The sequence below is a fragment of the Crocodylus siamensis genome, chromosome 7 (assembly GCF_052110815.1).
Source record: "Crocodylus siamensis isolate JL-2025a chromosome 7, ASM5211081v1, whole genome shotgun sequence".
Lineage (NCBI taxonomy): Eukaryota > Metazoa > Chordata > Crocodylia > Crocodylidae > Crocodylus > Crocodylus siamensis.
The window spans coordinates 6,461,882-6,485,494 of record NC_143401.1 but is presented as its reverse complement, the minus strand read 5'-3'; the positions used below and the strand labels follow the sequence as shown (position 1 = coordinate 6,485,494).

The 23,613-nt window shown below is 53.9% G+C and overlaps 1 protein-coding gene across 2 annotated transcripts in view; it reads right to left on the bottom strand.

Moving 5' to 3' along the window:
- RIMS3 (regulating synaptic membrane exocytosis 3) overlaps positions 1-23,613 on the bottom strand; it is a 56,571-nt gene that overhangs the window by 15,150 nt on the left and 17,808 nt on the right. The window contains exons 1-2 of one of the 2 annotated variants that reach the window (XM_090057951.1): positions 21,933-22,078; positions 5,849-6,116 (exon numbers count right to left, since the gene is read on the bottom strand). In XM_090057951.1, coding sequence (XP_089914077.1) covers positions 5,849-6,068 — 220 coding nt within the window. In that variant the 5' untranslated portion in view covers positions 6,069-6,116; positions 21,933-22,078. Of the gene's footprint in view, positions 1-5,848; positions 6,117-21,932; positions 22,079-23,613 lie in introns of those variants that run through there. The other variant, XM_090057952.1, reaches the window with a different exon arrangement.

Genomic DNA, 23,613 nt, shown 5'->3' with positions numbered 1-23,613 from the left:
GGGTGAGGTGAGCCCTGGGTCACTGAGCCAGACAGATGCTCCCCGTGCATGCACACGGTGCTCTGCGCACCCACTGCTTTGCTGGACTGTGCACCCCCCACCCCCACTTCTGCACTGCATGGGCACAATTCCCTCCTTCCCTCCCTCCCATTGCAGTGTGTTACCCTCTCCTTTCCTCTGCCCCCACTGTTGCTCCATGCGGGTGTGATTTTTCCCTCTGCACAGCTGTGTGTGTGGCCTGAACTCACCCCTGGCTCCCCTTGCTGCACTGCCCTGGAGCAGGTGCAGGAAGTAGCTGCTGGAGGAGAGGGGGGACCCCAGAGATGCCAGCTGCTAATCCACTGCCCTGTTCTTCCCCATGTCTATCTGCTGGGTCACATTAAATCAGATCTGGCCTCCGCCCTGTGAGGCAGCCCAGATGACCTGCCAGTTAGGACAGGACATCAGCCTAGGACTTGGGGGAAATTCAGATTTAAGCTGCTGCCCTGCCACAACCTTCACGTGACCTGGGGCAAGTCAGTCTGTCTGGGCCCTTGGTTCTCCACCTGCTAAACTGGGATAACAGCCCCTCCTTTCCTCACAGGGGTGTGTGAACTTGAGCACATCGAGCGTTGCAAGCTGTCCGGATACTGCCCTGAGGGTGGGCACACGAGGACCTCTTTGAACGCTTCTATTCTGAACTGCGTTGGGCAGACCCCTGGGACGCGAACACAAGGTCTTGCAATTTCTGTAGTTTAAGCCAAAACCTTAGCAGCAAGAAAAGGAGGGCTGGGGAAAGGTGCTGAGCAGGCGTGCCCCAGACAAAAGCGCCACCAGGCACTTGCAGTGAACTTCCCCTACAGTGCCTCATGAGCATGCCCTGACCCAGATCTAGAAGCCCAGTGATGGGAAGTCAGTCTCACTTAGTTGACCTGGGAGGTCAAACTGGTGCCAGATGTAGGAGGGGGGCTTTAGTGATGTGGGCACTTGTCTGTCCACTTCCCACCCAGCACTAAGAGCCCAAGCCAGGGCCTTTCTATACAACATCTGAATGGAAAAAAGGCCAGGGTGGGTTATATTGCTCTTGGTGCCTTTAGGCTGTGTGATGGGATTGATTTCTGTGTGGTTCTACGCATAGACTACACAAGGATTTGCATGGGGTGGTTCGGATCAGGGTGATCCTGTCTCAAGAAGGGGGTTGGACTAGATCAGCCATTCCCAATCTGTAGTATGGGTACCGCGGGTGGTACGCAGACACCCGGTGAGCAGTATGCATTAACAGACTTATTATAATGACTTGAAGTGACAAAAAAGTGCTGGTGGCACTTAAGGTTGAATCATTTTAAATTGCCGGTGTGCGATCTGTCAGAGTTTGGGAACCGCTGGGCTAGGTGACACCTGGAGGTTTCTTTTCAGCCCTACTTTCCTGTGGCAGTGGCTCTGTTTAATAGCAGCTAGTCTCTATTTGCTTCAGGCCCAGGCTTAGATGAATTTTAGGCATGGCTCTTTGAGGAGACATCCCTGCTGGAGCGGAGACTGGGGGGAGAGGGGGAGGCCTGGCCTGGAGAGACACCGAAGCGGGAGGGGGTGAAAGCAGCACGCAGCAGCTGTGCAGGGCGATGCTGTTGCCAGACCAGGCGTGATGGCTTCCGTGATTCATCCTCCCTCTCGCCACCCCGTATGTCATGGGAACGGGCCCCAGCACCTTCCCTTGAACTCCGGGAACATCTGCCGCCTGCCTAGCGGCTGCCTGCCTCCTCGCTGACGCTTGTCCATGGTGCTGAAAGCTTCGATATTTTCAGGGCAACGTCCCGGGGGGGCCCATCGCATCCTCCTGCGGGGAACTGGGGATGCTCTGTACCAACCCATCATCCCCTTGAAGGAGCAGGTCTAATGGAAGTGGCATATCTGTGCTGCGCTGGCTGGAGCGAAGCAGGCACGCGCTGTCTGTTTGCTGACGCTGAGCTCTGGGCTCGGCCGCAGAGAGGCTTTTCTTCCTGGCACCGTGCAGGGTAGATTTGCACTGTGCGGACTAACTAAATCAGCGATGTGTAGCATAAGCTTCTGTGAGTGTGAGCTCACTTCATCAGGAGCTGTGAAAGGACATGCATGGAGCCATGTGTCAAATTCAGGAAGGATGTGGAGAAGCTTGAGAGAGTCCAGAGGAGAGCCACGCGTGTGGTCGGAGGGCGAGAGAGCAGGCCTTGTGAAGAGAGTCTGAGAGCCACGGGACTCTTCAGCCTGGAGAAGCGAAGGCTCAGGAGGGACTCGGTGGCAGCCTATAAGTACATCAGTGGTGAACAGATGTCCTCCCAGATCCTGATGCACACCCGAGCGCCCCAAGGGATGACCAGGACCAACGGTCACAAACTCCAAGACCATTTTAGGCGGCACATAAGGAAAAACTTCTTTACTGTCCAAGTCCCTAGGGCCTGGAATAGACTCTCCCCAGAGGTGGTGCAAGCAAATACTCTGGACACTTCCAAGAAGCATGTGGATGTCTATCTTGCCAGGATCCTTTGACCCCAGCTGACTTCCTGCCCCTTGCGCAGGGGGCTGGACCCGATGTCTTTGCAAGGTCCCTTCCAGCCCTAATGTCTATGAAATACAGAGACTTGAGTACAAAAGATGGGCAAGGTGGGGCGCGGTGCTGGAGGGGATTGTGGATGTGTGTCTAGGTGAGGGCTGGGAGTTGGACAGGATGGCCCATTGCTGTTGGTTTAGATCTGCTGGCCCAGAAAACTCTTTTAGGGCTACACTTATTTTTTCTGGCAGCCTCATAAATTGTCTGCCAAACTGCAGGGGCAATAGTGCTACATTCAAGAAGGCCTCTTTATGTGTGTGTAAGTGTGGCAGAAAGCCACCTTGGTTTCTCCCCAAAATCTCTGCCCTGTGACAACATGATTAGAGGGACCAGCACAGAGGAGTCGCACCTCAGCCTGTCTCTTTAGGTAACCTGAGCTGGCTGCAGTCCTGAGGGAGGGGGACACCTGCTCCCTCTGCCTAGGGGACTGGCATCAGCCACCCGGGTGAGGGGCATCTACCTGGGGAGCTGGAATCTGCCCGGTAACAGGTGATGCATTTCAAATTGGTTGGCTGACAGCCAACTGGGGCTGACCCCCACTGGCCCAGGTGAATGAGGTCACAGGGGTATATAGGTTGGGGGGGGGAAGGAGGCTCTCTCTTCGGCCATGAGGTGAAGCAGCAGCCATGCGGGGGACACAGGAGCTTTACCATCTAAAATTGGCTCTCTCCCCCAAACTCACGAGCTAGAAACCGCCTGCCTCCAAAGGGAAACAACACCAGCCTCTGGAAGATGCTTGTGAGTAAGCTACTCGAGATCTGCTTAGATCTCTAGCTGGCAGTAACACAGATGCGTAATCAAAAGGCTACCACAGCCACACTGTTTGCTCTTTAGGATTCCTAAGATATTGCTCAACCCTGTACCCTAGTTTCCCCTACCCCTCGTAATCAATAAAGTTCTCCTTTTTGACTGGTGTGGGAGACTTATTGAGGGGTGGGTCTAAATTATGCCTAAGAGACCCCTTAGGTCTGCAGACTAAGGGAGACTTTGCTTTTTGCCCCCTGACTGGGGGAAGTGCCCCAAGTGCCTGTACCGGGTCGAGTATCCGTTGGACTATTAGGCCTGTGTTTCCCCGAGGACACAGGGCCGAGACAGTCCCTTCTTGGGGTGGTGGTGGTGACGTTACCGCCCAGACTAGCGAGTGTGCTCCGGGAGAGGGGTCGGCCGAGCATAAGGCGCCCTAGGGAGGCGTTTGGAGCCTGGCAGGTGGTCGGGTGCAGGGAGGTGGGTAGCTCAACGCAGGAGCGCCCCCTACTGGCCCACCACACAAGTAGGTGGGTGGGGGCAGAGGATGGGATGGAGTTCACCCAATGTATGACTACATGGCACCTATTGATGTGTCAACACCTTTGGGTGCCCATGGGTCTCTAGGTGGTGTGGAGGTGACCGTCAAAAGAGGCATTGCACCCTCTGTATGAAACTCATGTGCACTGACCAACTTGGCACACATCAGACCCCCTGAACACGTGGCTCCAGCCCTGCCTGTGCTGGGGGTGGAAGCTGCCATCAGCATTGGCTTCTTCAAGACTGTTTGTTTGTCTTGGTGCATGAATTGGATCAGTCTTTCCAGTTTCTCTTCCCCCTCAGGCCCTTCAGGAGGCCTGGGCTCTGTTGTCCCCAGGTGGAGCTTTGCCCAGCTTTGTTTTTTTGTTGGGGTTTTATTTTTATTTTTTTTGGATATGCTCTTTGCCTGGCTCGGGGATAATTATAACCCTTCAGAAACCTCTCCGACGTGCAAGGCTTGCAAGCTCCAGATTAACTCCTCTTTATATAACATCTCTTTACCGAGCCATGAAATGCCAAGAAGAACCCAAATTACAAAAAAAAAAAAAAAAAAAGCAATACTTGAAAATGCTGGGACTAAAATGGGCTTTCCGATTTTCTTTAAACAAAAAAAAAAAAATCTATTTTAAGCACTTAAATTTCCCTGAGCCGGAACATTTTGACATTTCCCCCCCCCCCCCCCGCATTATCTTCCTCCCTCCTCCTTTAACATTTACTATTAAGTTTTCAGTGAGAAGCAACTACAGCTAGATGAAAAGGAGGCTAGATCCTGAGAAATGTTCTCACTATTTGTCTTGGCAAAACTCCCACTGAATTTAGCAACTTCTCTCTCCTGGAGCAATGGAGCTCTTTTGCAATTGGAGTAAAGGTTTTCTGTGCAAGGGGAACTGGTTTGAGACTGGGGGATGAACAGTCACAACCTTGCTACTGTCCCAGAGCAACATGATGTAAAAGAAAATGCCCGACTAGAACAAGCCATTCCAATGTCTAAGCTTTTTGGGGAAGGGAGAAGGCAGGAGAAGAAACGGGAGACAAAAATACCATATTTTCTCACATGCAATGTTCACCAGAATAAAATATGCACCTTCATTTTGAAGGGCAGAATGAAAGGGGAGGGAAAGATTTTTTTTTTTATAGTAAGTAACTAAGTAGCAGCAGGTAGGGCACCTGGCTTGCTCACTCTCCTCCCCATGGAGCACCAAGTGCAGAGTGACTTTCACTTTCTCCCAGCCCAAAGAAACTGCTGTGACTGTATCTCCTCTCCTATAATATACAGCCCAATTTCCAGCACCTGATTTTTAGGGAGAAAAAAGTAAGGTGCATGTTTATATTCAAGAAAATATGGCATTAGTCCTGTTGCTCAAAGCACAATAGAAAGGTGCTGTAGTGTAGTAGCAGAGCAGGGGTCTTCCCCTGGAGATGCCAATCTCAGGATTTAGCCCTAAATTTCTCTCGACCTCTTCAACACATCTCCCATCCTGCAGTCCAAGCTCCACTGATGGGCCCCGGTAATTGGACCCTGCCTGGAGATTGCAGGGCGTCCCAAAAACCCAGCTATAAATGGAAAGGCAATGCAACGCTAGCATGGGTCCACACTGCCCCGTAAGGGAACTACCGAACCAAATGGTGCTCACTGGGGTTATAAGGGGCATTTGTACATGTGCTCTGGGGGGGAGAGGGGGTGCTTTAATTTAGAACGGCTCTGAGAGCCACTCTATTACAGCACCTGGAGCATCACGTGCATCAGTGTCCCCATGCTGAAAAATGGTGGCGGGGGTACTTTAACTAAAGCTTGTCAAACGAGCTTTACTTAAAGTGTCCCCGCTGCCATTTTTCAGCGCAGGGATGCTAATACACATGACACTGGAGTTTGCTGGAGCGCAGTAATTGCCATGCCCCAGCAGACTCGATTTAATCGAATCTGCTCCGATGCACTCCAACAACGTGGAGCAAGGACCTCCTCCCCGTGCCCCAGCTCTGCCCCTTGCCCCATCTTCCTACCTGGCTGGTTGAGCTGCAGGGTGCTCTTGCTCCACTGCGACAGCCCCACGATGGCCACCATCTTGGCGCCCAGGCTGGAGCGCCTCTTCTTGTTGGAGGTGATGCTGGCCGAGTCAACGTTGCCCCCGTTGCTCTTCTCGATGTTGTACATCTCGCCGCTGATGCTGGAGCTGCGGACCACGTTCCGCGCCGAGGAGGAGCTCGTCTCCCCGTTAAACATGGTCGGCTACTTGCTCTCCGTCTTGGGGACTCCTGGGTGAGGTCCGCTCTGTGGGGAGACGAGAGGAGTGGGTTATGTTTCGCCGTGCAGCAACATGGCACAGCACTCGGGCCCGCAAAGGGAGCTTCCCTCTGCACTGCAGGAGGAATAGGCAGGACCGTGGAGAGGAAGCCTGCACTGATGGTAGAGGGGCATTGCCTTTTGAGCTGTTGGTGGCACTTGCTTTAAGACCAAGGGAGCAGGAGTTGGGCAGTGACCTCTATGGTGCAGCCCCATCACAGGGAAACTTCCCCAGGGCTTTGGTCTGTAAACCTCGAAAGAGGATGTGACTGCTACTTGCTTCCCCGGGTCCCATCCAAGACATGGTCCCTGCCTCTGAGTGCATGCAACCTGGATGGATCGTAACACCTGCTTTAGAGAGGGGAGCTGAGGCCCTGAAGTGACTTGCCCAAGGTGGGGGTTGGTGGCAAAGCTCAGCACTGAACCCAGACGTCCTCAGTCCTAGCTCAGGCCGTAACTGAGATCAGCCTTGCCCTAGAAAGCATCTGGCTCCAGATGTTCAGAGTCCTGGCAGCCTTGGTCCTAGACTTACCCCCAGCCCCGGGCAGGATTCAGGACTTTGGCTTGCACTTGGGTTCAAACCTGCCACTTGGTGTGAAAGGCAGAAAGTTCAGCCCCATGTAGGTCTGCCCAAACAAAGCTTATCACGTGCCCTTCTAGGAAAACCCCAAGACCCCGGCAGGATTGGCACTGCAGGGCCCCAGGAAGGGTGTGAATCACTTGACCGAAGAGGGGCCCTGGCTCCCACACAGGAGAGGTGCTGGTGCCCTGGCACTGCAGGAAGGGTGGTCCTGGGTGAGCACAGAGGCTTTAGCTTGGTGCATTGGATGTGGCATCCCTCCAGCTGGTCCCCAAGGCCCCCTGGCAGAGGCTCGCAGACGCTAGGTGATTGTTACCGCAGCTTGGGGGGCTTCTGGCCCCCCAGGCACTAGGGATGTGGATGGGGAGAGAAGTCTGGAAGCTGGCAGCTTGCGCTCGCCTGGGCTGGCAGGGTGTGGGGGAGGGCTTGTGTGTAGGAAACCTTATCAAAGCACGTCAGCCGAGCAGCTTTGCAATGGCAATTGTCAAGGGAGAATGAAAGCCTGCGGTACGGAAAAGCGGCTTGCACACGCACATCCTGCCATCTTGACTGGGCTTGCCAGCCCTGCTCCCAGGACACCTCCTCGGCCAATGGGCCGGGGGGGGGCCAGGGCATGGGGAGGTCTCCTGGCCCCAAGCTGCAAACCTCCAGAGCTCAGGGCAGCTTCTGCATTCATGGCTTTCAAACTGGAAAAGCCAAGCCTAGTGACAGCCCCTAAAAATCTCCTGCAGTTTTCCCCTTCTCTCCCCAAACGAAGCCTGCTGCAAACCCAGGTGTCCAGGCTCCTGCCTCCCTTGTTCCACTTTGCTACATTTCTGCACATTCACTTCTCAGATGACAGCTATTGTAGACTAGAGTGACTCTGCAATGCTACAGCAGCGGCCTGGTTCTACCCCAGAGGTGGCTGCATTTCACTCGCATGGAAAGCCCCTTTTCTTGACGTGCATGTGGCATGCGAGTTGGTTTTGCTAGTGGTATTTTTTTGGTGGGAGAAGGCAGGAAGGGGTGGGTGGTTTCAGGCAGGCGGCAGTATTATTCCTCAGGAGACACGGTTTTACACGGGGTTTCAAAGCCCTTAATAAAATTGGCCCATCCATCCATCCCTGCTGGTCATTGCTTCTAGTTTAGCCTCAGTGGACAGTGCAGAGGTCTGGGGGCTGCTGGACACAGAAGCAAAGGGCAGCCCTGGGTGCCCCTTTCCTTGGCGCTGTGGCCCACGCTGCACCCTCTGATCGCAGCAGCTCCTCGCTCCTGGATGGGCTGCCTTGGTGCCAGTTTGTAGCAGGCTGCCTCTCCTGGCCCGTATGCCCCAGCTGCACCAGTCCAAGCCCTGCTCATCATGGCGGTGAATTGTAGGTGGATGTGATCCAGCAATAAGAGAGAACTTGGCAGCACGATAGCTTGGAAATGCACACCTTTCCTCTCAGGGGGTGCAAGTACTGCACTGTCACCAGGAAGAAAAGGGGTACAGTGCACTCGGTATGGTCCCTGCAGTGCTGCCGACACCCCAAAAACATAGCAGACCATGCTCTGAAGGGGCCTGGAAAAGCAAGGGAGGCTGCAGGGCAGGTTGGAGGGGCCCTGGCAGACCGGTGGGGAGTATGAGGGACACTGTTAGAGCCTGGGGATATGGGGGAAGGGACTTTCATCCACTTTCCCTACAGGGCTCCTAGCTCGAATGAGCCCTGCACTTTCACATGTACCAGATCCATCCTCAAAAGGCTGGGAACAAATGGTGCAGGAAGTGGCAGAGATTTGTTTTAATTAACAAGGCCAGACAAGCGAGCGCGCACGCACGATAATGACCCCACGCCTCCCTCGCTGCACCAAAAGCCCCAATTACTGCTCAAAACTGCAACCGTGTCTCTTCCCTGGAACTGCTATCTGTGCGCGCTCCTCTGCACTTTCATATTTTTGTGACAAATGCCATCTACCAGACCCTGTTAAATCTAATCCGTGCTGTGCTGATGAGCTAAGCCAGCCAACAGCTCTCAGGGCTCTCAGCGAGACCAAGTCACCGGGGAAAACATAATATCACCACGCAGGCACAGATGCTATTACCGATGCCCTGCTCCTGTGGACAGATGCTGCTGAGTCGCAATGAAGTCCATAGGGATCCATGCAGGGGTGGGATCCTGCCCATGCAGATTCAACCACAGGATCAGGGCCCAGACTTGCAGAGCAGCCTGGCGTAAGAGCTCAGCTCCCAGCCTCCCATGTAACCCTCCGAGATTTAAACACCCCTCTCTGGTTGTAGCCTTGTGCGTTTGATCTGGGCCCAGAAGTGAGTCTTGTCAAAGGTGGAGGGAGATCCTCCCAGCTCATCTGGAGCCATCGTGGTGCTAGCGCCCCAAGGTATTTGGGGGTGTGGTACGGGGGAGGCGAAGGGGGATACACCTCCCAGAGAGCGTTCCCGCTTCATGCCAATGCTGGGTCCATGGGGAAGGCCTTAGCTTAGAGGAGGACTTGGAAGATCTGACTCTACCTCGGAAGGGTCCTTTGGTCTCCTTTAGACCTTGTTTCCATGTCTGCTTCCCTCCCTGCTTAAACTGGACCCCCGAGCAGGATTCATCCAGACGGAGAAAGAGGATGCAGACACAGCGTGACACCGCAGCTGAGCTGCTGGAAGGGGCTGGGGCGAGTCTCGCCTTCCAGCCCCTGCTCCCAGAACGGTTTCTGTACGTTGCCTTAAATGCCCATGGGGTAAAAACAGAAGCAGTCATCGAATCATAGAAAATTAGGGTTGGAAGGGGCCTCAAGAAGTCATCCAGCCCAACCCCCAAATTAGGGTTGGAGAATAAGGACCAGAACCACCCTTTCCCATACAAGTGTTTCTTCTCGCATATACAGTCCTTCTCTCTTTACAGATCCATAGCGCTTGCATTTCCCTGTGGAATAGCGTCCCCGCACCCCAGCATAGCCCAGCCTTTGGGGCAGGGCAAGGGGGAGATGCCTGCTGGTGGCAAAGGATGGACTTGAACCCGGGGGTCTCGCTTTCAGGGCAAATGCTCGACACGCGATTATTACCCTAGAGCAGGAAGGCCGGCAGCGGTGTCACCAGTGCCAGCTGCCACGTTTTAAAAGAAAAGCATGAGCCCTGTTCTGTGCATCCCTAGGCGGAGGAGCCCGGGTTCAGAAGAGGGCTCCAGGCCGCAGTGGGTCCCGTTCAGAGGTGTGTAACTCTCACCGAGTATTGAATAGGGAGAGCAGGTACGTAACTTCGGGTTCCAGCTTTCCCCTCGGTGACTTCATGGGGTTTACTGAATCTGGCCCAAAGTCACTTTTGAACGTGGGACTTAATTCTTTTAATAGGAGGAGATAAGCAGCAGGGAGACCCTACGGATCTGTTCCTGATCCCACTGTGGATCTGCTCAGCCCTCCTGACGTGAGCCAGCCTTGCGTGGCAGGAAACACGGTCAAACGTCCGTCAGCTCTGGCGTGTGTTGAGTGGTGTCAGCCTGCAGAGGCCTCACACACTCCAAAGCAGAAATGCTTTGAATGAGGCTGGGACTCCAAGCGCTTGATTCATATGACTGCCCATGCCCTAAATAACGTAGACGCTGGAAATACTACCCGATAACTCCCTTCTCCCACCCGTGCCTGTGTTGTCCCTGGATGAGTTTGTTTCTCTGTTTAGCACATAGCGCAGCAGGGCTCTGATCTCTGCCAGGGCCCCGAAGTATTGACTGCAATCACTTATGAACACTTCAAACAACCGGGCACGCAAACCTGGAGCGCGGTAGGCAGCCAGCCCTCAAAGAACAGCATTAATTACAAAGTGAGAGCTGACGACAGGGGCGTTTGCACAGGTGCGCCCAACAGCCGTAATTAATTTTTTCAAGCTGCATTTGCAAAGAAGCGCGCGTGCAAAGGACTTGCTGCTCGGGGTGGGCTCCACTGCTAGCTACACCCAAATCACTTGGGTGCCAATGGATCAACACCAAGCAGGCTCCAGGTCACCGTGTATCTGCAGGGTTGTTGGTTCGGCTAGGAGAGGAGGCTGCCCGGGAGAAACGGGATTGGGTTGATGGCAAACTCTCTGAGGCGGGTTGGCAGGAGTAAGGCCGAAGCTTGGTTTGCAGCCAGCAGTGTCCAGAAGTTTGTCTGCCTCTATTCTCCTACTTCCATACCAGGCCTGAAGCAAATGTTACGGGGAGACTGTCCCATGGGGATGTGAGGACCGTGCATGGGAGGAGGTTTCGAGCAGTGCAGGCAAGTGTAGCATCAAGTGACTCCCTGGGTTTAATTAATTGAGGGGAGATTTCAGGGGTGACAGTTCCTGGTTCCTTCCAGGGGAAGAGAGGTCTGTGAGTAGCAGTGATTTGGAGGTCCAACCGCGGGGAGTCAAAGCCGGGCATTTGAAACAGAAATCAGCCAGGGATCTTAGGTAATTAACCCCCGGAGCCACATACTGAGGGCGAGGGTGGATTCTCTACTCCAGACCAGATGCTTTCCCTCCTCTTGCTCTGGCTCAGTGAGAAATCCCGGATGCATCAAGGCCCGGTGTCATGCAGGTGGCAAGGCTGATGGACCACGATGGTCCCTTTTGGCCCAATCGTCCATGAATTTAGGCCAAATCGGAGCCTGGAGACAAAACGGCTCCATGCTCCACGGTTTCCGTCGTCCCTTGAGATGGGAAACTGAGGCAGAAAGAAGGGTAGTGACTTGCCAACTACAACACAGCATGGTCAACAGCGGAGCCGGGAGCAGCCCGCAGAAGTGACTCTGGGCTGGCTCCACTCGCTGTGCCAAGCTGCCCCTTCCAGCACCAGCCCTGTCAGCTCCTCCCTTGTCCATCCCACCTGGTATCCACCCAGTGGGCAGCTATCCCAGCAGCCAGGGCTGTCCCTCCCCATGAATATTTCAAGGGAAACAGGACAGGAGCATCCATCTTCCAGGGAAAAGGAAATGATTAACTCCATAGCAAGTGAAGACACTTTATAATCGTAGAAGTGGTGGCTGGAAAAATGTTTCTCTTGAGAGCAGCAGTCAGGCCCGCAGGAAGATGAAGGATGGCTGCCTGCTCCGGGGACCAGGTGTTCTCCAGGGGCCCAGAGTAGCTATGGGGCTGCAGCTGGAGTCGGATCCAATCAATGCCAAGGGCCAACATTTCTGCAGTGACTGTTTCCCTTGGAGGCGCTGACGCTGTTGGGTATTTTGGCTGCAAGGGTGCAACAATGCCTGGGGTTTGCATGGGGTGAGGCAGAGGCATTCAGCAGGGGAATGGGAAATAGCTGCCTAGGACTTTGGTCAGGACCTCAGCCATGCCTTGCGCTAGTGTTGGTGCCAGGGCAAAGCAAGCCCAGATTGCTCCCAGATGAGCGGTCACCAGGATTGCACCAGGAAAGGCCAGGATGAGGAGCGGGAGTTGCGGGATCGGACCTGAAGAAGGAACCCTCCTGCCCAGGGGGAAGAGCAGGTAATTCAGCTCAGCACCAAGCTTGGTCTCTGCTCAGCAGGGTCCACAAAAGAGGCTCCCCCCTGCCCAACCATCTCTGTCTCTCTCATGAGCGCCTTGATCTAGTGAAGCGGGGGCCAACCTTTTCGGCAGGAGTGCCACAAATGAGCCCTCCCCAAGCGCCACTCCGATCCCCTTCCCCTGCCCAAGCTGCTGCTCTGTTTTCTGCTTCCTGTCCTGTGTGCCACCGGGCCACAGGTTGGACACCCTTGGTCTAGTACTTGCACCCTGCTAAGGTCTATCACACACCTCCTGGCTCAGGCCCAAATGCAGGGAGGCAGCTGCGGTCCTGCCTTTGAAAGGGGAGGAGGAAATACTGAATTCAGACTCTGCCCCAAATTCAAATCCTTCCTCTGCAGAAGGGGTTTTAACCCATGTCTCCCACTTCCCTGCAGCAGGCTACAGGCTATACTGCGGGGAGGGGGACAAGCATTCCCGAGCCCATCTTTTGAAGCAGTCTGCTTTGCAGAAGAGAGTTTGAGGCTCTTCAGACCTGCAGCCACGTGAGCTGTGCAATGGTACAGGGCCCTGAGCTGGCCAGAGGCACTGGGACCTCGCAGTGATGTACCCCATAGGGTCCTGGGGGGCTATGTGAAGTAGCCGCCTGAAACTCAGCCTCTGTATGGGACCCCCGAAGGGTACACACTGCTGCCGATGGGGCGAGGATGAGCAGGGCACTATATTTGCCCTTCTCCAATCATTCGGGACCTGACCACCATGAGTTTCAAAGATAATGGCCAACACCCTCAGCACGCTTGGCTGCATCGCATCCAGCCTAATGGACGTGTACGCACCCAGAGTTTCTCAATAGTCCCTAACCTGTTCTTTTGCCGCTGTCAGCTGCTCACCTCCTCCCCAACCTATGTTGCCAGGTATCGTGATCTGGGAGCTGCCCTTGCCTATGAGGACTGAAGGGAAAAAAGGCTACCTCCCCCCGAGCTGAGCTCGTGTCCCCGCTCCCCAGCCCCATTCCACCCCATGGTTGGCAACGGATCAGTGTTCACGTTGCACCCACCGTCGAGACCTGGGCCCCACCAGGGAAGCTAATGATCGTCCTAGCGATCCGAATACGGAGAACTTTCCAAGGAATCCCGGGGATACTGCTGCTGACGTTGTGCAATCCTATGGCTTTCGTGCTCGGGGGCCTGCGCTCCATATCTTACAATGTAAATGCGGAGGGTCTGTCAGCTGCCAAGCGAAGCCCCAGTCTGCATGGTCTTAGGGACTGGGACCGGGGAGATGGAGAGAGTTGAACCTGATCAGCACTGTAGCCAGGGAGCTGCTGCATAAAGAAGTGCTGGAGCTGTCCCTGTACAGCTCCATCCATTAGGATCTAAAAATGCCTCCTGGGCCAAGCCTTTCAGGGGAGGTCAGCAGAGGAATGCCCTGTTTCTGGCTCTTTATAAGGTTTCGATGCAAACTTGGCCATAACTGTCCTGCCCAGTGCAGGCGCAGGCACTCGTGGGTGGAAGGAGAGGTCTTTCAGGCTCCTGGGAAGAGCAGAGGACCGCCAAGCTTAAGCAGCAGTGAAGGGGCCCTACCCACCCCAAATCCAGCCTCTCTTCCCTGAGCCCTGCTGGGGATGGAGGCCTGGGAGCCTCCCAGCCCACCCCCGTAGCATATCCCTGCCACGAGGGACGGCGGGAGAGAACCTGCCTATCTCCTCCGCGCCGGCCTGGAGCGCGTGGGTAGCCGAAGCAGCGACCCCACTGGTGCTCCCTGCCTCCGCCTGACAAGCTAATGAGCCCTTGGCGGAGCCGGTGGGCCCGTCACACGGCTCTGCCTGAACTCGGGTATTTATCAATTATAGAGGGATGGAAATAGGTTCGCAGACAAGCAGGGCGATTAGTCATAATATCATTCATTAGCTCCCACTCGCAGGGAACGGGAGCATTTCAATATTTACCTTTGGGCTGCTATTTTCCACGCAGGCATGCAGCCTTGCCCTTCGGGCGCGTGGGGGGAGCGAGGAGCTGTTTCCTTGTACAGCGGTGCTAGTCGGGGCCCTGGAAAGGCGGCCTGACGAGGCCGGTGGTCAGGGAGAGGTGCCCCCTGGCTCTGAGTCTGCAGGATGACATTTCACAGGGAGCACGAGGGCCAAAGCTTCCCCAGTAACCCTTTCACGGCTGGTCCGCCTTGCCCCCCGCTGCTGACCACCAGCTTAATGCCCAGGGCCTTAGCTCTCCAGAGCCATTGTCCCCTCCTGTTCTGGTCTCCAGTATCCCACGATTCCCTCACAGGGAAATCAGCCTGGTCATAGAGGAGCTTGGGGAAACTTTGGTACAATGCCCAGCTCTGCCACTGACTCGATGTCTGGCCTTGGGCACATCACTTAGCCCCCACCATGCCTCTCCCCTTTACTCCACCCATCCAGTTCCTTACCATGTGCCTACCCCATGTATTAGTCTGACCCATCATGGCCATTGGGTGCTGGACGTGGGCTGATGCTGTTTAGAGGTAGTGCCCCACAGCGACCTATGTATTATGGTTCAGAAATGCAGTCAGGTCCTGCTTAACTCAGAATCAGTCATTCTGTCCTTCTGCCCTAAGGAGAGCCTGCCTCCACATACATGTCCCGCTGGGTGGTAAAGCAGCTTGGCTGGCATGTGGGGGAGTGACTTTTCATCTTAGTCTTCGGGGTGGCAGGAAACACGGCTGTTGTTTTGTTCTGGGAGCTCCAAATAAGTCCGGAGTCGGACTCAATACTTGGGTGTCCTTCCAAGGGCTTGTTTTCCCACCTGAAACACTGGATTGCTAGAAAGCCTTGAGCCCAAGGTACTCAAGGCTTTCTAGCAATCAACAAATGCTTTCTAGCAATCTAGGTAGAGTCAATAATCTCTCTTTTTTTTAGTTTATTTTGGTAAGGGGGAATAGGGATTTTAAGCTGGGCCCACATTCTGCTCTCAGTTACAGCCCCAGAGGCAGCGCTGCCCGAGTGACACCACAATGCATCCGGAGCAACAGAAATTTGGTGTGTGGCTGCCCATCAACAGCACCCACGAGACTCACTAAGGAGCTGACAGCTGTACTATGTCAATGGAAATAACATGGTTATGGTGGCAGGGACTCAGTGCACCCCCTTACTGTTTGTACTGGCAAATGGAGAGGGACGAGGTTTGCCCAGTCATCCAGCAGGTCAGGAGTTGAACCTGGCATGCTGCTAGCTCCATGGAAGCAGCATTTCGCCCTTGGCAAGGTGCCTTCGCATTGAGCATTGGCCCCTGTCACGTAAGCATCATGCCCATTTCAGTGGTTTGGGAAACTGAGGCATGGAAAGGTTACATCATCCACCCAAAGGAGGGAGCGAGGAACCCAGGTGTCTCAGCCCAAGGTGTGGGCGCTCAGTGCCAAGCACCAAGATCTCCTCTCCAGCAGCTGGTCTCTCACTTTCAGCAGCTATACCCTCAGCTGCTCCAACCCAACAGGGCTTTTTTTTGCTAGCGATTTGCATTTGGATAAATGCAAATGCCACGAAAATAATATGGCGGCTGAATGCTCAGCTGCAGGAGTCAATTAGTCCCATAAATCAGCCAGTCTCAGGGGTAAATGCTGCCTCCTCCACTAGCCTTTTGTGCAGGACCCTGAAGCTGGAAGCAAACCCGTGCTTGGCAGCCAATGGCGCACCTTCACCCACGGCCGGTGACACGCATGAAATGGGTTAGCGTGTCGCGCCATCCCTCCCCGTACGGAGGCGCATGGCAGGGGTGCCGTTTGCTAAGCAGACAGTAATTGCCAAAGCAGTACTTAGCACCGTGGTGAAATTAAAGGGCGAAGTCGTGCTCAAACAGAGGCCTTTCAAATAAAAAAGCTCATGTTGGCTTTACAAGCGCTTGCTTTTCTTGCTCTCGTCCCGGCCGACCTTTCTGACACCGCGCAGACCCCAATCAAAGGCTGCCGCAGGCCACGGCCATCTTCCAATTGATTTCAGGGGTCTTTCAACCAGGCCCATTGCTGGCAAGCTGTCTGGGGCAGCAAGGGCCAACCTTTTTGGCAGGCATGCCACAAGCTAAGTCCCACCGCCTCCCCGAGTACCACGCTGATCCCCTTCCCCTGCCCAATCTGCGGCTCTGCTACCTGCTCCCTGCCCTGTATTCCTTGTCCCATCTGCTGCTTTGCTTTATGTGACCTCTCCTGTGCTCCCTGTCATATCTGCTGCTCTGCTTTCTGCTCCCTGCACTGTCTGCCACTGTTCTTCCTGCTCCCTTTTTGGTGTGCCGTACACAGACTGCTTGTGGCATGCATGTCGCAGGTTGGCCACCCCTGGTCTAGGGCATAGGTTGGCAACAAAGAGCCCACAACTTGGCCACCATCACTGCCACTGTTTGTCCCTGCCACTGCATAACCTCATGGCTGGGAGAAGTAGCAGCCATGGTGGTGGCAATTGGGCCAGAAGCCAGGCAGATATAGCCCACCCCTGCAAAACCCTGCTGTCCACTGGGCTGGGGCAGTGTGCTCAATGTTTTGGCCCCATGGGCCAAATGAATGGTGCTGGAATGGTCCACAGGCCAGACTGGACCCCATATGCCAGGATTGGGCCCTGGGCTGCCCCCATGTGCTGGGATTGAGCCCTGTGCTGCCCCCACCCACCCCTGGGTGCTGATATCAGGGTCTCAGGACCCCGTGCCACCTCTGCCCAGCCCTGTGTACAGGACTGCGGACCTCTGCCACCTCCTCCCAGCCCCACACACCAAGAACAGGGCCCAATCTAGCACACCAGGCATGGGAAACCCTATAGACCAGATGACCCAGGGCTGGGGGTTGAACCCCCCGTGGTCTAGGACATGGGATCTCCTCCTGGAGGGTGCAAATGTTCCCAGGAGGCATGAACCTCCCTTCCCCTCTGCTACACGGGAGAGGGGACCTGGCATGTGACAGGGCTGTAACATGGGATGCTCCAGGTGACGAGCTGCTGTGCTGGGGAGCTGTCACTGGCAGTGGTCCAGAGAACTGCCGCCAGCCTTGCCAAGGGGGGCATCTCCTGTCCCTGGAGTGTCCCTGAGGTCCCAAAATGAGCAGGACTTGGGGGTCTTCTCTTGGCCTTCCCCTCCAGCCCAAAACAGATCTGCGCAGACCCCCTCCCAAGCCTCTTGTCCACCCCGTGGAGTCTGCTCCCTTGGATTCCCCATAGAGTTTCTCCAGCTGGACGAATGCTGCCATACCTCCCAGACAGCCATTCAAAGTATGGCTGCAGAGCGCCACGTCCCAGCTCAGTGCTTCAACAATACTGGCCCTGCGTCTACAGCCCAGCCGACCACCCTGCCTGGCCTGTGCCCACCCACTCGCTAGCAGTTCCCTGCTATCAAGCATTGACCCCTGCGTCCTCTCCATGAGTTTTCAGTATCCGTTTGCCATGTTTCGCAGCCAGCTCCCCTCCTGTGCCAAGCCACATGCCTGGAAACTGCTCCCCTTAAAAATACTAGTGGCCACAATATTGCCCTCCTTACAGTTCACGCCCCCAGCTTGGAGTGCTACAACCACAGCTTATCACCAGCGATGTCCCCTCGTTGTGCTCCTCCTCCCACTTCCCTGCATTCACCCCTTGCCTCTAACCTGGTACATAATCTGCAAGCCCCTTGCGGCAGGGACCCTCTACCTTTATGTTATCTGTTTGCACAGCACCTAGCACAGCGCAGTTGGGGCCTTCCCCAGCTAGTGTAAACACAGACAGACTGGCACAGTCCTAGCATCTGGGACTGCGGAGCTCAGGCAAGCTGCGGGGGCACAGGGAAAGCCAAAGAGAACACCACACAATGTACAATCAACGGTAATTTAGTACCAGCAGATGCCACTGTGTCTGCCGCGTGCTTTCATCTGCCGGGAGAGGGGCGGGGGTCCCTGTAGCATCTCTGCAGGAGTGACTGGAGTGTTTACAAAGTGCTTTGAGACCCTTAGTCACTTTATAAGTGCAAGGTGTTACTATCACAAAGCCTCCCATCATGACAAGGGAGACTGGTACGGAAATAGCCCTGCGCAGCATGCCTGAAGAGCAAGCTGCTGCTTTTATGAACCTCTCGCTTGCAATCTGCTTGTTGAAATCTGCTCCAGATTTATAGGGAACACCCAGGATGGAAATAGGGAAGCAATGTAATCACAGCGGAGAGCATGGGGCTGGATTCCCTCATGCCCGTGGCTCAGTCCCAGACTCCAAGAGCGATCTGGGATGAGTCACTCTGTCTCTTTGTGCCTCAGCTTCTCCACCTGTACATGGGGTATAACTGACACTCCCTTGAGAAGCTCTTTGAGACGCATGGATCAAAGCAACTCCATGAGTGCAGCTGAATGGGGCAAACTCTGCTGTTACGTTGGTGTAAATCAGATGGAACTGCACTGATGTAAGCAATGGCAGGATGCCTCCCAGTATCGCCATGTATTTGAGAACTCTACTGATTCGGAGGCAGCTGAGTCCAGTCCAGGTTTGTTGCCTCTTCTCTGCAAATGAATTCAGCAGCCTGGGAGCCCTTTACCTGCCTGGCACCAGTGCTGGCTTCATTAGCTATGCTTTCTCCTTTGCAGAGCAGCAAGTAAATCCTGGACTGGAGCTCAGCCCCTGGTTGCAATGCAGGCTTCCCAGTCCCAGCTGCTCAGTGCCCCGATACCCACATCCCAAGGAAGGACCCCAGGTCCTGGGCATGGCCATGGACCGGGCTGCACCGTGCCCAGCTTGCAGCATGGTACTGACTGAGCGTGGGTGTACCAGCTGCATGAAGGGCAGGAAATCTACATTTTGAGACTTTGGGAAGCTTCAAGACTGTTAAGTGCTTGTGCTGAATCACCAGTTTTCCCTCTGGAGAGCACTCACTGCTTAGCAGATTGTCTCCTTTCCAGGCGGTGCTTGGAGCACGATGGATGAGGGCTGATCTGGACATCTTTTGCACAGCTTAGATCTGGGCTCCATGATGGATCTGGGTATCTTTTGCACAGCTTCTGGGCAGCAGATCGCCCCAGCTAAACAGGCTTTGGAGGTAACCTCAGTTCTACCCTGACCCAGCCGTGCTCACCCTGCCTTGCTCTGTGATTTACCCGCGTCTTCCATTGCATTGCCTAGCAGAAATCCAAGACAAAAACAGGCTCCAGGGGCAGGGACTGAGCCTGCCAGGTTATTTCTCAGGGAGTGAAATGCATTGGGCAGAGCTGGCGGATCTCTCTGCCTCCCCTGCCCAGGCCAGTCCTTAAGCACATGCTTAATTTTAAATGTGGGAAGCAGCTCCAATGCAGTTAATAGGAACCATCCTGTGCATGTGCTTAAGAGGTTTGCTGGGCTGCACTCTGGATACAGGTTATTTATTTTCCCCCGATTTCATCAGTTAATTGGCCCCGATATTCTGCAAACTGCATTCCTTACCACCTTTGCATCACCCTATGGTTGTTTGGGAACTAGTCTCTTCAGCCCCCTGCTATTGGCCATTCCTATTGCGTGGGTGGCTACCTGGGTCACATGCTATTGTTTCTGTGCTCTCAGTGGCGGGCAGCTGTTTCCAAATTGGAGGACAACACACTTCCCAACTGGACGTTGCCATTAGTCTTGCTCAATTCCATGAAATGTTTTAGATGGGGGGATATTTTCATACACAGTCACTGAGTGTCCAGATCCTGGCCTGTATCTAGTGTAGCTTCCCCATGGGATCCAACGCTGCTATCCACGAGTGGGCTTCTTGGGAAGTCATCGTGTCCCTACAACAGCAAGACACTGCCCTTGGGCGCCTAATGCCCAGGGTCTCATGCCAGTTCTGATGCTCAGTCCATGTGATGCCTCCAGCATCTGGTATCCCCTCTCCATGCCTCAGTTTTCCCATCTCTACAATTGTGACAAGACTAATGCAGCTATCACAAATCTAGGGCCGCTACCATGTCACTGTTTCATTATAGTGGGTAGGAAGAGCTTCTGAACTTCCATGAAACTATAAGAATATATTCTCCCTTGGTCATAAACAAACCCGAACTCCTGAATTGTATAAATCATGGGATTTATCTAATTCTTCTCATCTGAAACGCTCCAAGTCCTTCAAGGGGCATGAACATATGTACTATTTCGCCTGCTCTGGAAATGCAACTGTATCTGGGGTGGGATGTAGCAGCTTTTCACTAGCACAAAGCAGTCCCATTACAAAGACAGGCCCCAACCCAAAAACACATAGTAGGGTTATTTGTGTACTTCAAGATAAGCATGTGTATTGTAGGAGCAAGGCAGAAGACACAATGCAGTTACCCAGCTGGGGCTGGACTCAGAGATCTTCCGAGGTCCCTTTCAGCCCCAAAGTCTATGAAATGAATGACGGCAACCTCCTATTTTTTTACACGCACACATACACACACGTGCACACACACGCAATCACACGCCACAGTTTTCAATGTCATTTGAAAGAGAATACCCCAGGCAGCACAGTGCCCCCTTGCAACACCGCAGGCAGAGGCTCCGATCTATGTCTGGAGGATAAATGACAGAGGTCTGCGTTTCTTTCTCACCTCCAACGCGTCCCGCAGCTCGCTACAAGATCTGCAGGCGAAGGCTCCCATAGAAGGGCTAAGTAGCCTTATTATTTATAAAGCCAGGAAAACACAAGAAACCCTGCCGCTGTCTTCTCCTCTTCGCCTGCCACTGACAATCACTGAGCTCTGGTGGTAACAAATTAGATCATTACAGCACAATGCTAATAGGATCCTTTTCAATGCAACGCACACCGGATAATCCACAGGAAAGGAAGGAGAAAGCAGGCTCTTTTATTACTAAGCCCAAAGGAAGGATTTGCTGTTCCCCGGCCTCAATTTTACCTCTATCTCTGCTCCTGATCTGCTTATGGCTTCTTCGGAGGATGGGTGCTCCCAGCTGGGTACAGTGGAAGTGCAAAGACACACTGCTCGCTCTAGTGAAAGAAGCTGGGTGCTCGAACATGCCCAAGTATCTAGAAAGCACATACAGACGCCAGAAGCTCTGACCAGTACCAGCCTGTCAAATGTAACATGCTACCGCAAAAGCATCTTCCATCCAGCCTCTGCACCCCTTGGGGTTGGGCTCTCTTTCTCTCGTCTTCAGTTTTGCAGGCAGCGGATTCAGAGTCAGTTTACGATTCCCTTTGTCTAGCCCCCCACCGCCTTCCTTTTTTGCTCCCTTGGCTTGATTTTGCCGAACACTAATATTCTTAGAGCACATTGCTGCAATGCCTAAATGAAACGAGAGCTTCTTGCTCCTCTGCCATGAAGAGAGCTCCAAAACTGTGAGCACGGGAGAAGAAGAGAAACCGGAGAAAGATGAGGGCTTGCAGCCCCTAATCTGGTTGTTTCTTTCTGCCGGGCACCATTCTTACGGTTAAAGGAATTTAAAAGAAAAAAGGATGGAGCATCTGAAGAAGTTCCCCAGTAAATGAGCTCCATTTCCCTGCATGGTCTGGGATCAGTGCTAGGGTTTCAGCAGGCAAAATCACTTCGGGACATATGGAATAGCAAGAAATCAAATAAAGGCAATCCAATGAAAGAATGATACGATGATAGCAGCATTTCCCCTGACGATCTCTGGGTTTCATGTAAACACACACGCGCGCACACACACACGCTTGCACGCACAGACAGAAATCTCTCTGTATGCACCGCAGCAGCTGCACACCATGCAAAGGCACAATCAGCTGGAAAAAATGAATTCCCTGTTGCATTATTCCGATTCACGCCACCCAGGGCTTGCCTCTGCAAACGCGATGCGAGATCCAGCCCTATCCCTCCACATGCTCTCCCCTCACCTTTAAGGAAAATAAGTAATAGGAACGATGCATCTTACCAACGAGACGAGTCCTTCTGCGTGTGGGTGCCAGAAGACTCAGACCCCCCTCTTGCGCTCCCAAACGCGCGCACCCTGCCTTCCCTCTTGCCTGCAACAACAACAACAAAAAACCCCAAACCCAAAATAGCTTGCCCAAATCAAGGGATTCAACCCCCAAATCCCATCCCTGGCACCGGGAGAGTGGAGATGACAATCTAGTTAATCTTTAAAGGTTTCAGGAGAGAGACGGGAGCAGGGCTGCACACTCTTTGCTTAAGCATCTCCATGGTTACCTCACTGACCCAGTTCTCCTCGCAGCCAAAAGCAGGGGGAGAGAAGAAATTCAGAAGTAAGATGGGAGGCATGTGTGGCATGCTCCCGGCAGGTATTCCTCAACCCCTTTTTGGTGGGAGCAAATGAACTGGGTCTTGAATATGGGTGGTTACTCCTCCTAGCACCTGTCCCGAGGCTTCTCACCCTCCTGGAGAAACAGGGACACAGTTCAGGTGTTGCAATAGTGCAATACTATACATTATGGGCCCCCTGAGCCAAAATCCCCAGATTTTGGAGGAACTCATCCCACATCCAGCTGTCACTAGGGAAGCCAAGACGCGTAGAAGAAAAAAACCGTCCATCAGGTCTGGAGGAGCCTGATCCCAAGACGAACACTGCCACTGGGCACCCATCACTTGGGGCTGGGGGACTCAGTCCAGGAAACAAAGAGCTAACTGAGCTAACGGGGGCGGATGCTAGACCTTGAGGACGCACCCAGCACTGCCTCTAGATCCCCTTCCCTAGTCGTGAACTTGTGCATCTACAAGTCACAGCTGAGATTGGGTGCTAACTGTGCTAGGCGCTGTACATAGCCTCAAGTTTACAATTGCAGCGAGGAAAATGGACACAGGTAATATTATCACCCCCTTTAACACATGGGATATTGCAAGACAGAGTGACGTGGATGCGGTCACACAGAGCATCTGTAGCAGAGCTGGGATCCAAATGCCGACTGTCTAACTCTCTAGGTCCCTAGCCTAGCCACTCTTTCCACCTTAGGTGAAATGAATGCCTGGAGCCATCCGGATGAGCTGCCCCTTTAAGGTGCAAAATCTTACCTGTGCCAGGTGTGATTCTTGCACCAGGTGGAGGGACCTAAAGAGGTCACATGATGGGGAAAGCATGTGGCTCAGCTCCAGGCAAGGAGAGAGAAGAGGGGCTGATTTGTGTGTTAGTTAGAAGGTGGTTGTGGTCTTCTCCACCCAGACTGGGGCTAGGTATGCAAGATTAAATCCTGGAAAGATACTGCCTTTTGTCTTATGGGGTGATCAGCTGAATGGTTTAGTTGCCCCATGTGGGAGATCAGATCACCAGTAGGGGTGGGTGTAGGTCCTTCCCATGGCATCATCTTATGAGACGGTGCAGCCATCCCAGGCAGAAAAGGATGTCAGCTGAGGAGCCATGGCAATGCAGACTCCAGAAGACTGCAGGGGAAGAGGGCAGATGTGAGGGACAACAGCTGTGCCTGGCTACAGTGAGGTGGAAGAGGCTGGGAGGGCCTTGGGGGGGTTGCTTATTTTAGGGCTATCTGAAGAATTAAGGTGCATCTTTACTGCACCAAAGGCTCCTCATAAGGGCGTTGCAGTGGCTTTGGGGTGGCAGCAGAGAAAGGAAACTGAGGCAGCAGGTGGGTTTGATGCCAGAG